Source organism: Calypte anna, chromosome 11, assembly GCF_003957555.1.
Source record: "Calypte anna isolate BGI_N300 chromosome 11, bCalAnn1_v1.p, whole genome shotgun sequence".
NCBI lineage: Eukaryota > Metazoa > Chordata > Aves > Apodiformes > Trochilidae > Calypte > Calypte anna.
Window position 1 is genome coordinate 3,115,176 of NC_044257.1, and position 16,116 is coordinate 3,131,291.

The 16,116-nt window shown below is 38.7% G+C and overlaps 1 protein-coding gene across 1 annotated transcript in view; it reads right to left on the minus strand.

Annotated features, from left to right (window-relative positions):
* Positions 1–4,003: 4,003 nt before the first annotated feature.
* The window catches only part of SMPD3 (sphingomyelin phosphodiesterase 3), a 28,632-nt gene continuing 16,519 nt past the window's right edge, over positions 4,004–16,116 (minus strand). The window contains exons 3-7 of the mRNA XM_008501283.2: positions 11,507–11,662; positions 9,689–9,778; positions 9,136–9,199; positions 4,638–4,800; positions 4,004–4,081 (exon numbers count right to left, since the gene is read on the minus strand). Of these exons, the coding sequence (XP_008499505.2) occupies positions 4,004–4,081; positions 4,638–4,800; positions 9,136–9,199; positions 9,689–9,778; positions 11,507–11,662 (551 nt within the window). The remainder of the gene's footprint in view (positions 4,082–4,637; positions 4,801–9,135; positions 9,200–9,688; positions 9,779–11,506; positions 11,663–16,116) is intronic.

Below are 16,116 nucleotides of genomic sequence, written 5' to 3' on the forward strand. Positions count from 1 at the left end.
CTTGAATTGTGTTTCTGTTGTCATCCTATAGTGCCAGGAGGTAAAAATTCTTCGTTTCTGAGTTGATGATATGTGCTGACATTGATGTGCTGCTGCATGATTCCAGGGTAGCTGAGAGACCAAACTAGGGACAGTCAGATTTGTTTAATCTGGACCACCAAACAAACACTATGAAAAAAAAATAGTAAATTCCATACTGGAATTCTAAGTTCCTTAAATCTTACTGCCTTACCCAACAAATAGGACTGAGGGGTCTAGCCAGAGAGTGCTTCTGGGACAAAGCCTTGTCATACTACTGGCACAAGATGGGTAAGCATGCTACACCAAACAGCTTTCCTGGGGTTTTCTGTACAGCAGGCCACCCCTCAGATCTCTTATCACCAGTGTGTGGTACAGTTTTTGCTGGTTGCTTTAGAGCCCCTCTATTAAGCATCCAGATCATGATGGAATAAAACTAGCTGGCCATCACTTCAGTTACAGAAACTTTTACACAAATCACAGAGCTGCACCCTAGGCAGTGCTACACTGTGCCTCGGTTGCTGAGCTGTGGTGCAAAGCAGGTGGATCACCTGTCCCTCAGACAGTGTACACAGATTAACTGGATCTGAATCTGCCCGAGAGCCTATGTACTGTTTGCTGTAGGCTGTATTTTTTAATTGATCTAGATAAACTTTGTCAGGACCTGATATCTTTGAAACTTCTACAATTTCTTAGTTTTGTGTCCTTGTTGGTGTCTTTCGTTCACTTGTTCTAGAAGTGCTGTTGTAAATTACAAATTGAACATGAGAAACAGAAGATGCTACCTGCTTTTGTAAAAACAGATGATACTTCATTGGCAGTATCCTTGCTGAGTGGCAGTGATTAAACCAAGAAAAGCATTAGGGTCCACATGTTGAAGATGCCTGAAATTCCTGTATAAAGTAGGGTAAGCATAGTGCAGAAACTTAACACAAATTTCTTATAAATACCATTGTACTAATAACCTGGGTCATACTATCCTTAAGCAAAGTGGGACTGACACCTGAAAAAGCAATCCAGGGTTTCATTTCCTGGCTGTGTCTTGCCTTCCCCCCCGCCTTCCACCTTTTTTTTTTTTTTTTTTTTCTTTTTTTTTTTTTTTTTTTTTTTTATTTAAAAATACTTTTTTTTTTACATAGTCTCTGTCTAAGGCTTGTAATGATAGATGTCCTGTAGGTACAGGCATTGTCTGAATGATTCTTTGTGAGACAGTATGTGGAACTGTGGTGGTAGTGGTGTGTACAGAACTACTTTTCTCCAGGATGTTACCCCCTCTGGAAAGGAAAGCCTGTTGGTTGCAGTTTGCTGGTACACACACTCCCCAACTCCTGCACGCATACCAAGGCATCAGAAGGCACAGGATCAATGCAAAAAATCAAGGAGCATCTGTACAGTGGTGCCACAATGCCATACCTCCCAGCTTCATTCTCTTGCACAGTTAGATCCTTAAGACAGTTAAGTTAGTAATTACTATATAGACTGATTAGTATGTGTATTGTTTAAAGAGACTGTTTTACAACTACCCATTTCTTGATCTCTGAGAAACTAAGACCATCAAAATCTAAAACAGGTTACTTCAAACCTGAAAAAATATTTCTCAAAAAGTTGACAAAAGTGCTTGTTTTTCAGTCAGCATAAAGCCACAGAACTGATTTAAAAGTAATTTATACCATGTTAGGTTTACTGTGAATGTAACATTGTCTGGCAGTAGTTTTATGATTGTATCCCACACAGTGTCAAACTCAGCTCCTGCAACTGATACTTAGTGAAGTTGATATCAAATTGTACTTTACATTGTTAGGAAAGCTATTAAAAATACTGTACCTTATATTTAATCTTACTACTGAGAAACAGCTGCTGGACAGCTCACAAATTGCTACTGATACTGTTTGGGTTTTTAAAAAAGGTTAATAAAATACAAGCAAGGTAGAAAATAGGATTAAAAGCACTGTTTCAGGTACAAGTCTTTCTGAATTGGGTGGAGAGATACGAAATCAGAAAAACACATTGCACACATGTGCACCCTCTGTATAAAGAGAAACATACAAAGTGGGAAATTGGTGGTGCACTTGGAAAGTACACTGAAATCTCTGATGCTATAAACTTGGATTTCTAATTTTATCAAAAAGGGGAATTGAGTGTGGTTCCACTTTTGAGTCCCCATGGGGTACACTTGCATCCTGCCCCGTGGTTTGGCACAGTACACTTTTAAGAGGCAGTCTCTGCTGAAGGGATGCCAGGACTGGAAAGTGAGGCATAAAACATGTCAAGACCTGCTGTAGCGGGAGAGTGTGGGAAGTGGCCTATACCTACTTGGAATTAGTCAATACTGTGAGTCCAATACTTTTATGAGTTTCTATACTTTGAATATCAGGCTGATATAACTAAAAGGTGTGTGTTTGCTGTAGCTAATTAAGCCTGTACCAAAGGCTGTGCAGAAGGGGATTTCTAACATAAATATATTTTGATTTAACTCAAGATAATGCCTAGCAGGTGTAAACTAAACTAAAATAAGAGCTTCTTCAGGAGTTTGTAGCCAGCATAACTAAAACAGTTTACTTAATGGAGTAAGTAAGTATTAGATTAACTTTAATCTTTTTAACACAGGGAATCTGTAATGGAAGCAGAAATAACAGAAAAACTGAACAGGAAGTAGGCAGAAGAAACTAAGTATCTGTTAACAGGCAAGGGATCTCATTGTTCTCCCAGCAACACAAACCCTTCTGTATTTAAATGCCTAAAAATATCCTGTCTTGTTATGAACCTGATTCACAGCTTTTATTTCTTTTTGTTAAAGTTACAGGGGCTAGGTAGGTCAGGGCATGGGGATAAGATGGCAGAGGGGAGCCCCACATTGAAAGAGTTGCAGTGGAAAGATCATTCAAGTTGGGTGAGAAGACCCCTACACTTTCCCTTCAAGTATACTGATTCCTTTGGAAAATTGTTAGATTATCCTGCCTTATCAATCTTGCACTGTTCTACACTTTTTCTCTCAAAATGTCACTGACACTTTTTCTATATCTAGCATGCATTTTACAAGCTATTTTACTCTCTTTCTAACAAAGGCAGAATGATGGCTCTGGTGTTACCAATGCTACTACAGGAATCTATTCACTCTACTTTAACATACATATCATCCCATATCGTAATTCAGAACTACCCCATGTATGGGAAAGATAGAAAAGACATTATAGGGGAACTATATTTCTTTTTAAGGGAATAAGTTGCGCTTAGAAAGCTGAAGGCCCAATTCTGGAGTCATCATTCAGAAAAAAATACTTCATGATTTCAAAAGGAACACAGTTAGAATAAAGGTAGACTGTGTTTTTACATCTTAATTCCAAGTATTTACTGCTCCTTAAATCAGACAGGAAGCTCCTGGTCTGCAAACTGAAAAGTTTGTTTGAAGGTCAATCCTTAGTGAGAGGTTTGCCAGTCCCAGAATGCCTTCCCTTGGCTGGTATCTGATTTTTTTTAACTCGTTTCCATTCTGATATTCCCCATGGTACCTTACTAGTTTATCTCAGAGTGGCATGCAGTGCGGGCGCATGCTACTGATGCAAGCACGCTACTACAATTTTAACAGGCTAAAAAAAGAAAAAAAGCTTTAGCTTCTTAGTTATACAAAGAAATGATGCAAAAAACCATTGAGCAGCACTAATTCACAGACTAATTACAAACTAAATTGTGCTATTATTGTTAGTAAGAATGGCACTGGTTTTTCCATCTTGGTTCGTTAGTAGTACAGGCCTGCCTTGTTGACTGAGCAACTACTGACAGTGGCTTCTGGCCACAACCTTTCCGTTTCTTTTTATATCCACCATCACTGGTACATTCTGGGAGTAGCCCAGGTCAGGTCTGTTCATCTTTCCTAACGTGGCACCAGAACAGCTTGTTCTTATCCTCTGATATTTTCTTAATATCATTAACATTTTCCATTATATCAATAACATTCTAATCTCTCAAAGCTGATCTGTTTTAAGGGTCATCTTTCTGTTATTGCTACTGGTAGGTGGTCTGTTAGGCCTGCTAACTGGGTAATAAAGCTGAACTCTTCCACTTCCTGCAGACAGAAAACAAAAATAAGACAGAAGGATTGGAAAACTGAACTGTGATACCACACACTAGGACGTAGCTTTTATTCTTTTTATGAGGTATCATGCACTAAGCTATGCTGAACTGTTCTTTTGCCTGCTCTTCTTCTGTGATTTATGGTAAGTAAGTAGAGGAAGCAGACACTGCACCATAAGTTCTCATCCAGGCTGGCTTGTGTCAGCCTCTGTCTGTAATTTGTAATTTAGGTGGGTTTTCATGGCATAATGAAAGAATATCCAGACACTTGAAAAGATTAAGTATCAGGCAAAATACTTAGTCTGGCAAAAAAATAAGGAAAGAAAACAAGCTTGGTTGGTTGGTTGCATATGCTATGCTGCCAGAATCCCTAAACTCATCTTAAATTTGTTTAAGGTGGTTTCAAACTGGGTACTTGCATGCAGAAGTAGAAAACAGCAAAAGAGCAAGTTCTCCTGGGAGTATGAATTTAAACCTAAGAAGAGACTGCAGTGCCATCCAGACAAGTTATTTTAGTTGTGGCTTTTTTTCTCAACTCTGAAACTCACCACTTTCCACTCCAGGTAGAGACCTTCTTCAGTATAGAGCATATAATCAATCCTCCTCCCATTTCCTTTCAGTGATGCCTTCCTCCCCTTTTGACTGGAACCATGGTTCTTGCTGGTGGGATACACTAAGTATCCTTTCCTTCCTTCTTCACTTTCCAGCACCCTGTTTCATTGAAAAACAAAACAAGTGCTTTAAGTGTTTGCCCTGTCCTTTCATGCATTACACTAGATTCTCTCCAAAACCCTGGTAATGGTAATGCCTGTCCAAAAGGACTGTTAAACTTGTGAAGCACATCCTCTTCTAAATGTGTTTGCCAGTATTAGGCTGTAGTAGCTGCTGACAGTGCTCTTAAAGCCTCATGGCAGATTTGGCATCACTGGTGCTGCACTGGTGAACTTGTCCAGTAACCAACAAGTGCAATGGCTGCTGGTTTGCATGTAACTGTGCTGAGAGGATCAGGCTTGGTTTTGCTGTCTGGCACAAAACACAAACTACTTTCAAAACCACCTCCTTAAAAATAATTTTCCTTTACTTACCTGCCTAAACCTGAGCTCAGGGTTCTGTAGTTTCCCTTGTAAGAGTTGATTATGCCATTAAGCTACATCATCAACTGTCACAGGGGAAACACTGAGCCATGAACTTGGGTCCTAGCAGGTACAAAGCTTGCAATTTCACCTTGGAAAAAAATAAGATACTTTTGATCACCCAGTTTTTAAGACTTAACTTTGGATAGCTTTTATGGAGTTGATTTTAGGTATTTTTTCAATGCATGTATGTGAGTAGAGAATGAAGATAAAATGAGACAAACACCAGACTCTTGTGATGTATTTTGATTTTGAGATTCAAATGGTTTCTTTTAAAATTTTTGTCTCGTTGGAAGATCTGAACTGTGGCAGAGAGGACACAGCACTTGCTGCAGTTGATTAGATCTCAGTAGTGTTGTAATCTCTTAAATTTGGGTCAGTTGATAAATACAAGAAATACTTTGTGCCTTAAAAATATAACAATGACAAAATTCTGGTGATATAGTTATTTAATCAGAAGTTCTCTTAATGCCCTTTCGACTTTGTGAGGTATTGAAGATTCTCAGAGTTTATTGTAACCAATTTATGAAATGAGCTTTCTTTTATATATTATCCAGTTTTAGACTATTGTCTCATAATCCACATTAAATTAGCTTACTGTCTGCACCCCATTTGCAAGCTGATTCTGCAAAGAGTTACTGCAAATTATTCACTTCCTGAATTTTTTTTTCTATGTTCAAGAAAGCAAGCTCTTTGATGGGACTGACCTCTTTCAAAAATTTATTTATATTTGGCAAAGCTAATTAAATAATGAAGTAGAAGAAACTGCTTATTAACACTGCAGTATTACTGCAAAAGACTCACCCTGATTTGCATTTATTTAAAAGATGCATTTGTTTTAGCTTCAGTTACATCTTTTAAAAAAGTGTGAGAACATTGGGTATTAACTGAACCTGCACTCAAATGCTCATGGAATGGAAATGTTGATTTCAAATACATGGGAAAAACTACTTGTAAATGTGCATGCATCTACTTCTGATTAAACTTGAACCACTTTCTAAGCATGGATTTGCTGTTTGTCTCTGCAGGAAATAGACACAAATACTGGACAGGTGGTGATGTCACACTAACAGTTAAATGAACATAAAAAATTGTGACCATGTTGCACAACTAAACCTGAATTTTGTCAGGCTCTCTTAATTCAGAGGACACAAAGAAAAAGAGGATAAAAAGTAATTGCAACTTTATTTTTTCCTTGAAAGATTTGCAATCCTAAATAGCTCAAATGTATTTTAAGTATGAAAATTCTTTCATACAACTCTCTGGCTGATGGCTTGTTTGCAGTTCGGACTGTAGCTGCAGTGAACAAAGGACCAGGAAGAGCAGTGTATGTAAGGCATGTATGTCATAAAGCAAAACTTCATCATAAAGCTTGAGGGACCATCTCACACTTAGGCAAGAAGCATCCAAGTAAAGACACTTCTTAGTGGTGGTACAGCCTGTTGCCCAGAATTGTGAACCAGTGTCCAGCACTGGAGACTGGTAAAACTGGCATTGAAATCTTGTTTCTTAGCTGTGCTGTAATGTGCTCTTCTTTGCCAGACTCCGTTCAGGCTTTAGAGATGAAAATGGGCTCCCAGTGCTTTGCTTGAAGGTGACAATCATCTTTGTGAGATTGTGTGTGCATTTCATGAAGCCTTGTGTGGCTTCCAGCACTGCAGCAAGGCCCAGATTGTCACATCTAGCTTATTAATTGCTCTCTAGTTATAAATTACTTGCTCCTTATTTGTACCAAGTATGTTCTTCTAGCCTGATGTTTTACATATGCTGTACTTCCCATTAAAGAGATAGTTAAGAACTAGTTGTTCTGCTGCTTTTGTGGCCTAATTTACTGCGAACTACTTAATTTTATTTATAAACTAGAGAAGAGTGCTGATGAAGAAGTAATTCCCTGGATAGTTTATATTGCCAATTTAAATGTTTGTTTTGAATGTATGTAAAGCTTGATCAAGGTTTATTACTGAAGGAATTTAGAATGGATAAAGTTTAGGCTGTACCCTCTTTTGCTGTGTATATGAATGATACTTGTTAGCTGGAAAGTACTCCACAACTTATGTGCTATTTGACATTTAAAAGTCTTTACAGCCCAGATTCCATTAATGGCTTTAATTTTTACTGAATTTACTGCCAATTTTTTGTTTACCAGTCCCTTGCAGAGATGGGAGGACAGGCTCTCTTGGCCTCTCCTGGAAGTGATGGTTTCTGTGGTATATATGTGTGTCTACATAATGGACCCTGTAAGTCTCCATGAGCCTGGTGGAAATTCCAGTCCAATAGAGGGGGTTTTCATCAGGTTAAGAGAATTACAATGTACTGCAGAAAACTGAAAGCCATATTCAGTAGAACCTAAAAACTCTTCCATATATTCTGTAACCAACACTTTGAGTTTTTTTCAGTTATCCCATACTTGAGTTGCTGTACATACATACTGGTAATGCAAGTAATATTCTTTTAAGTCTTTATTATTCATTTGATGACTCCTTATCAGTCACATTTTTGGCAGTGGAAATCAATTGCTAAAAAAAAGTAATTTTTCAGGGAATAAAAAAAAATACCTCAAAATTAATTCGGAGACAGATTGTCTCAAAAGGCTGCCTGGAAACATAGGAGTTATTTTGTTGTTCAGTTTTTGTGGGGTTTTTTGGTTGTTGTGAGTTTTGTTTGGTTTAAATTTATTTTTTTAATGCACTCCAAGCCTGTTCCTGGCATCATAAAATAGAATGTAACACTAACATACAGATTTGAATCTACAAACTCAATTACCAGGCCAAATAACCTTATTTTTGCTTTCCAGGAAACCCTTGGTTCAAAAACTGATCTAGGGAAGACTTCCAGGGGTAGCCTTACCTTATACATCCAATTAATTGTCCATCTATACTATGCAATGTACTGTGTTTAGTGAGTAAAAATGCCAAAACTGTGTCTATATGATATACCCTCTCCATTATGTGTGATGTGTGTTAACTGAAGCACCTGCTCAGACACAATAACTGAGTAACCTTTACTTCTTTAGTATATTTTTGTAAAGAGCAGCTATAACATCTTTTAGAGATGGGTTATGATGATGATTTATTCATGAAACTAGCCTTTGAGGTAGAGAAGGCACAAACAGGGATTATCACCTTCATTTAGTGCTGCTTGAAAAAGTACAAAGCTTATTAATTTCTTTCCAGTAGCATATTATTTAACCAACAGTACAAGTATTCAATAAATTTATCTTAACATTTCTGCAAGTTAAGTTTTTTTTTTTTATTTCTCCTAAGGCCACTAGCTCAAACTAAAGATACCTGTTAAGTTATCAAAGTCCTTAAAAGTAATGGTGCACTAGAATCACTGGTAGATGATAAGTCACATTCCTAGTTATGTCTGATGTGCTCTTCAATTCTTTACATTTGTGAGGTTTTTTAGGTGTATTGAATTCTGCAGGCTTTCTATCATGCATAATTAGTTCTTAGGTTGAAGGCGGTGTCTTAATGGGCTTTTTATTTGAAAAGTAAAATTTCCTCTTGTCTGTCCTTCTGTGGTCATGGCCTTGTCTGCCTGCAGAAGGACTTGCAGACAAGCTGCTCACATCTCTTTTTGGTGGTGGTCTGAGGTTCTTCTCCTATGGGCCTGTTCCACTAGGACAACTGTAGATACAAAAAAACAACGGACTGCAGTTGTTTTCATCTTTTTACTCACTGAATCTAATTGTTAGACTTAAAAGAAGCACCCACTTCTCCTTCCTTTTTTTCTCCCTCTTCCACAAGTATCCCTGAGCAGAAAAAAAATGTTTGGGGTGTTTGTTTTTTGTTTTTTTTTTTATAGTCTATAAAACACCCTTCAATTTGTGACATGTTAAATAAACAGCAAGCAGTGAACTGGCTTTTTAAGGAATTGTGTAAAGCAAGTGGGAGGATTAGGAGCTGCATACTTCTGTAGGTTATCTGGAGTGCACACTTCATCATCATATAATCCTTCAGGATCCAACAAAGTACCTGTGAACAGAAAGGGAGAAGTGACTGTTGCAGAATACCTCCTGTGACTTGCCTCTCTGGAATCGATCTTTGAGCTCCATGAAATAACTACAAATTCATAGTGTTGTTGAATTGCTGCTACATCTTCACTTGCAGTATTTCTAGAATAGCAAATGGAACATTCTCTTCAAAAGCTGCAGGCTTTCACTGCATGCAGAAAATACAGAAACAATAATTTGGCTTCCCCCGCCACCCCAGGTAATCTAGGGATTATTTTAAAAATACAGTAGGTGTGGGAAGGCATTCAAGTAGCTTGATGGATAAGTTTTAGAATGTGTACTGAACTCTGAGATCTCTGGATCTTAATTATACTTGAACAAGACACTGTTAAGTTTATAAAACTCTACCACAGTCTTACTGCCTGTTAGCCTAAAATCCTGCTGGTTACAGCTGTCATGGGAGTGAAAGACAAGAAGATCCTCATACCATGGTAGCCAGCAAAGATCTTACCAATTGCCCATGGTTTATCCTCCCCAGGACCAATTCGACATGGGTCTTTGTAGTGTGTAAACAGAGAATGCTGTTGTTCCAACTTATCCTCTGCAGAGAAAGAACAAGACCCAAGAAAACATACATCAGTTATATGTTGTAAACCTGTGGACAACTGGGTGTTCTTCCACAACAGAAATGGGAAGTCTTCCTTCCTTCTCAGGATACACAAATGTAGGGTGGATTGGAACTAGTTCAGTAGTACCTTTACTGCACAACAGTATCTTGTCTTGATTACAATTTACAACAAATGGTTGCTAATAACAATGCTTTATTACATTCTTCCTCTGAAAGCTATTTTTGGTAGTTCCTAGCTGTAAAGTGAAGATTTTCCAACATATCTCCTTAGGCTGGCATTGAGATAGATCACATGATGGAGAGTTGGGCTGACGTCAGAGTGGCAATGTAAGTGGCTGTTTGTGGGTACATATATACATCTCAGTAAGTATGAAGAAAAAAAAGCTTGTGCTTTCCATGCATTGGAAAAGTTCACTGAATGTTTTCTGAGCTATAATAGGTAAGAGAAAGGACAGGCAGTTGATAATGTTCTTGGGGTATGATCTACAGCATTAAAGGCATTCTAACATGACTCTAGTTACATATTTGTCTTATTAGGTAAACACTGAATATAGAGAAGCTCCTTCCTGCCTTTCCTACCTCCCCTATCTATACACAAGACTCTTCTACAACTAACTTGCTTCTAACTCATTTTTCTCTGCATGTGACAGTTACTATTCTAGAGTTGTTTCCACAACTTTACTAAAACATCTTCTATTACAATGCATGACATTATGGATCATTATTTTTCATTATTGCTACTGCTTTCTTTATCAACCTCAGCTACCTGCTGAGATGTATTGGATTAAATCAGCTTTTAGGCCACAGATTCTTGTCTATGTTGCTGAATCCCTTGGGATACTGCAGCCTAAGGTCACCAAAACACTAGCACAGATTAAATTCCTCTGACAAGCCCCTATCATTGAACCTGCCTCATACTCTTTGTATCTCAATACTTAGCTTAGGCTCAGCCCTCAGCTTTTTAGGACACTGAGTACTGATAAACCATTTCCCAGCTCCCACACCAGTTCTCTGCCACCACATGTAGCCAGTGAGGAGCTCTGTTGGATGCCTGAGCTGTACGGGGCAGGAATACAGAGGATAAACAAGCTGCTCTGCATAATATTTCTATCTGGAAAACACTACCATCTCTACAAACTCACCACCCTCTACTTAGGGGTTTGTTCAGTTCTTCTTTTAGTATCCTCAGCAACCAAGTATAGAAAAAACCTAAACATTTTTAAAATAAAAAACCATAAGTACTCAGCATCAGTACTTTTTCCCAAGAATGATTTAGCAATATTTACTTCTCTCTGCAGCATTATTCTGCTGTGTCTGGGCTTTGGCACTTTCAATTTATTTTTTAACTGGATCAATTTACCTCTGACTCTCTACAAAAATCTTGTAACATACATGTCTTTCATTAGACAATAACTGTGTACTTAATTCAGGTGAAGCTAACGCACTGCATCTGTCCAAATCAGACCACAAATTACAAGTTATTGCCCTTTATGCCTTAAATAAACCATCATGCTTACTTAACTCATCAGAGATCTTAAACACGAGTTTCTCTCCTTGGCTCATCTCAAGGAGAATATCTGTTTTAAAAGATTCTGTACCAATGAAGTCATTCCTTGCAAAAGCCAGTCACAGCTTAATATACTGGTATAATCCTTTTTTTCGCAATAAGTAGACACCAAGATAAGGAAAAGCTTAACTCACCAGAGGAGCAGTTATCAAAGTTGAGATCTCCACAGATTACATCAAAAGCCACCAGCTCCTCTGGATTGGCTGTACTGGAGGAGGAGGTAGATTTTCTGAATTCAGACAGCCAATCTTGAAGCATATCCAGTTGCTCACATCGAACAGTAGTATCTCCTGAAGCAAGCAAACAAGCATTTAAATCATAGAATCATAGAATTGGTGGGGTTGGAAGGGACCTCTGAAATCATCAAGTCCAACCCTTGATCCCTTGAACCATGTGGTTCCCAGCCCGTGGCACAGAGTGCCACATCCAGTCTCTTTTTAAATATCTCCAGGGATGGAGAATCCACTACTTCCCTGGGCAGCCCATTCCAATGTCTGAGCACTCTCTCCATAAAGAAATTCTTTCTAATATCCAACCTAAACCTCCCCTGGCACAACTTGAGACCGTGCCCTCTTGTCTTGCTGAGAGTTGCCTGGGAAAAGAGACCAACCCCCCCCGGCTCCAACCTCCTTTCAGGGAGTTGTAGAGAGTGATGAGGTCTCCTCTGAGCCTCCTCTTCTCCAGGCTGAACACCCCCAGCTCCCTCAGCCTCTCCTCATATGATCTGTGCTCGAGTCCCTTCACCAGCCTAGTTGCCCTCCTTTGGACATATAACTAAAACAACAATTGGACAATAATTAAAACAAGAAATAAAAACTCCTTTTAGGATATTACTCTGCCACATACTAGTTGTTAATCTACTGCTAGACATCCTAAGAAAAAGGTTGCAAGATAAATAATGGTGGGGCTAATAGCATACACAGTACATGGTGCTTAACCTATTACAGACTTTATTAGGAATCACACTTTTTCATTATTTAATTATCTTGTTCTGGAATCAGTTGTAATAGGATTGATCTGAAGAAATAAGAAGACAAAGCATCTGTGCTGCAGACAATCAGCCAAAATGACAGTGTTTTTAGCAACAGCAGGAGGATGATCTGATACACTACATTTATAATCAGGAGTTCAGAGTTGAAATTCTACTTCAAAAAAACTGAACATCTTCTGGGCTAAACCACTTGATTTACTTTGCTTTGCTTAATTTACTTTAAAATTGATTTACTTCGCTTTCTAAATACACTAGAAGTATTTTTTCATATATTTAAAAGTACGTGTAGTTACAGCTTTAGGTGGGCATTATTTCAGAAATAAAAAACCAGATCCTTTTCACTAGTTTCAGGGAAGTTATACTAAGCAATACATGCAGAGGACATGCCTCTGTTTTATAGGAGTGAGATGAAAAGTTTGAGATTGATCAATTTCCAAGTATTTCTTGTTTGTGAAACCATCTGACATTAACCAGCCCTTTAGTTGTAGCAACTAAACACACTTAATTTCAACCACATTAGATGCCATTAAGTCTAAGAAAAAATTAACTACTGGTTCTCTTAAAATGATTACAGCAAAAGCTTGATATACAGAAAGGAAGAGACCTATTCTAGAATTAATTGTTCACCATACTGTCTTCTCCTTTTCTTTGCATTTTCACTGTATCTGTAGTTAACAGTTATAATCTTGCTTGTTTCACCCTTGATATGCCAATTCAGAACATTACAAACCTACAGTTTATAGTTACTTGCATCTCAAGTTCACACAGTACCCTAATCACAGAGCTTGACACAAATCCAGACCAACGTGTTCTTGGGAAAACCCCTTGCTGCAGCAGACATAGCTAGGCAAAAGCACAAGAAATAGGTCACATGGAATAAATACAGCCTCAAGCAGGTGACACTGGCCACAAAAGGTGTGCGTGACTAACATACACATTCTGCTTAACTGAAGAGACAGACAAAATTACAGATTCACAGAAAGCATGAGCTTCAAAGGGAGCTCTAGAGATCATCTAGTCCAACCCCCCTGGTTCAAGCAGAGACACCTACAGCAGGTTGCTCAGGCCTGTGTCTGATTAGGCTCTGAGTATCTCCATGGCTGGAGCCTCCATGACATCTTTTTAACTTGTCCAGTTCTTAGTCACCCTTTCGATTAAAAAAGTTTTCCTGGGTTTAGATGGCATTTTTTGCATTTCACTTTGTCCCACTGCATTTTGTCCTGTGACTGGGCTGTACTGAGCATCTGCCTCCATCATCCTTACACCCTCCCATCAGGTATTAACACACTTTGATAAGAACCTTCCTGAGACTTTTCCTTTTGAAGCTGAACAGCCATAGCTTTATCATTCCTGGTAAAACTTATTCATTTTGCAGCATATAACTCTATCCAATTTCATCTTTGGTCAGTACTTCTTTCCGGCCTGCCTTTATTTTCTCTTAACTTTTAAGCATGGTACTTACTGATAAGAATGCAGGAAGATATTGTTCCCCACAGAGTCCCCATTCTGTAAATTGCTTCACTATCTAAGGCTGCCCTTTACATCCCTATCTGTCTGAAGTTTGATTTTTTTCGGGTTTTTTTCCCATTTTCGACGAGTTACTCATTTATCACAGCTTCACTAGGTGGAGTGTTAAAATAATGCATCCATTACCATATGGGCATAAAATTCAGGCAGCAACCTGTAACAGACCAATGTGAAGAATGCAGAAATCCCACTTAACAGAAACACACTAAGGCAACATCCTCCCCAGCACAAAACTCTCGAGAAAAACAAAAGATACCAGCAAAAACATTCTAGGAAGATATTGTCAGAGCTGTCCTGTAACATGAGTTAACATGAATTGCTATTTATGCTAAAAGGCATTAACTATATGGTGACATACATCTCCCTTAGTAAGAATGCTGAGCTTTTGTAGAAGCACTGTACACCAGGTAACCTTAGAGCTCTACAGAAAAATAGTAGCCTTGGAACTGTAGGAGCAGATGACTTCCATTTTTTTTTTTTTTTAAAGTACAGAACTTGCGAGTCTGGCAGCTCTGATTATCCCCACTAGAGGTCATAGAAGTAATTGCACTTCAGTGCACATGGAGTGTGTGCAGTGAAGTGAGCTACATTTCCATGACAAAAAATTAGATCCTTTAACATGAGTTCAATACAACTGTTTTCTGCGATTTATATCCAAGTAACAGTATCCAGCTTACTGCATGTATCTGTAGGCAAAAGTTACTAGTGAGATTCAGTCCTACCAGTTCCCAATGATTAATAGATTTGGAGATAGCTGATGACTGAATTAATCACACATCTAAGTAGAGGAGAAGCCAAAGTTGAATCCAGCACAGTAAGGGGAGCACAAATTTCAGAACAGCACCAGTAAATAGTAGCAGAAGAGAGCTACACAGAAACTCCCTCCCAACACTAGCATTCAACTTCTAGCTTTCAGCTCTAATTAAATGTTGAGATAGAATCATTGATCTGATTGCCTGCCACCAGTGATTAACCAGAGAAGACAGATTTGTTCTAATTGCTCTACACTCTGTTCCTTAGTAACTGGCCTGGAAAAATGCGAATAATTGTGTTGTGACTGATTCCTGCAGTCAGCATTTCTGAATTCTTTCCTATTTCCCTTCAGCTTCCAATTTTGTGCGAGGATGAAAGGGCAATGTGGGAAACCTCAGCCAGCATAAATAAAATACTTCACCTTTGCTCATTATAGGATAACCATGTTTGCACTTTCCATTTACTTTGGAAATGTTTAAGAGAAATCCCAGCTTTGGTTAGAACTGTAGATAGGTAGGGAATAAGGAAGACTATTTTGTCCTGCTCTAAAAGACTCTAGAAGGAGCACTATGGTGTGTGAGCAAAGCAGCTGACAGGCTTAGTCAGAGGAAATTAAAAGATCATAGAATCATAGAATCATAGAATCATAGAATTGGCTGGGTTGGAAGGGACCTCAGAGATCATCGAGTCCAACCCTTGAACCACCGTTGCGGTTGCTAGACCATGGCACTGAGTACCACATCCAGTCTTTTTTTAAATATCTCCAGGGACGGAGAATCCACCACTTCCCTGGGCAGCCCATGCAGTGGAGGGTTTTAAAACCTCAGTTCTCAGCATTGTTAAGTGCTATGGGATATAATGGCATGGAACTGGAGGAAGATGAGCAAAACTACAAGCTTTTAAAGTGCAAGATATAAAGCCTAGTCAAAAGGAAAAATTGTTTCCAAGTCATAACCAAAGTCCTCAGTTCAGCCAAGAGACAGGCTGTGTCACACCTGACTGTGTGGCACTTTAAGCAGACCCCTATGCTTATAATATACTTAAATCCAGGAGAGGATGGGAAAACCAAGTAAAAAAAATAAAACCAAACCACCCAAAAAACCCCAAAACTAAAAGCAACAACATCAATAAACCAAACCCTTTTAAGTTACTTTTCAGCTAGGTCAGGTCCCCAGTCAAGTGCAGTGCGTCCCACAGCAGCTGTGTTACCAGCACTGAGAGGAGGGGAAGCTGCCACGGGGTGGATACAGCAGCTTTGCTATTTCAGGAGCTTACATGGTATCACTGCCTAAAGATGCTTAGCACTGAAGTTACTCCTGACTGCATGGTCAGAATTTCAGACACAGACTGATCTTATTCAGTCCTGAGATGAGTTCTGCTTCAACTGTGTGTAGGCTTGTAGAACCTGAAACTGGTGCTAGAGAAGTGTGAGTTTGGAGTGCCTGTACAGTTAATGACCAGATTCACACTAAA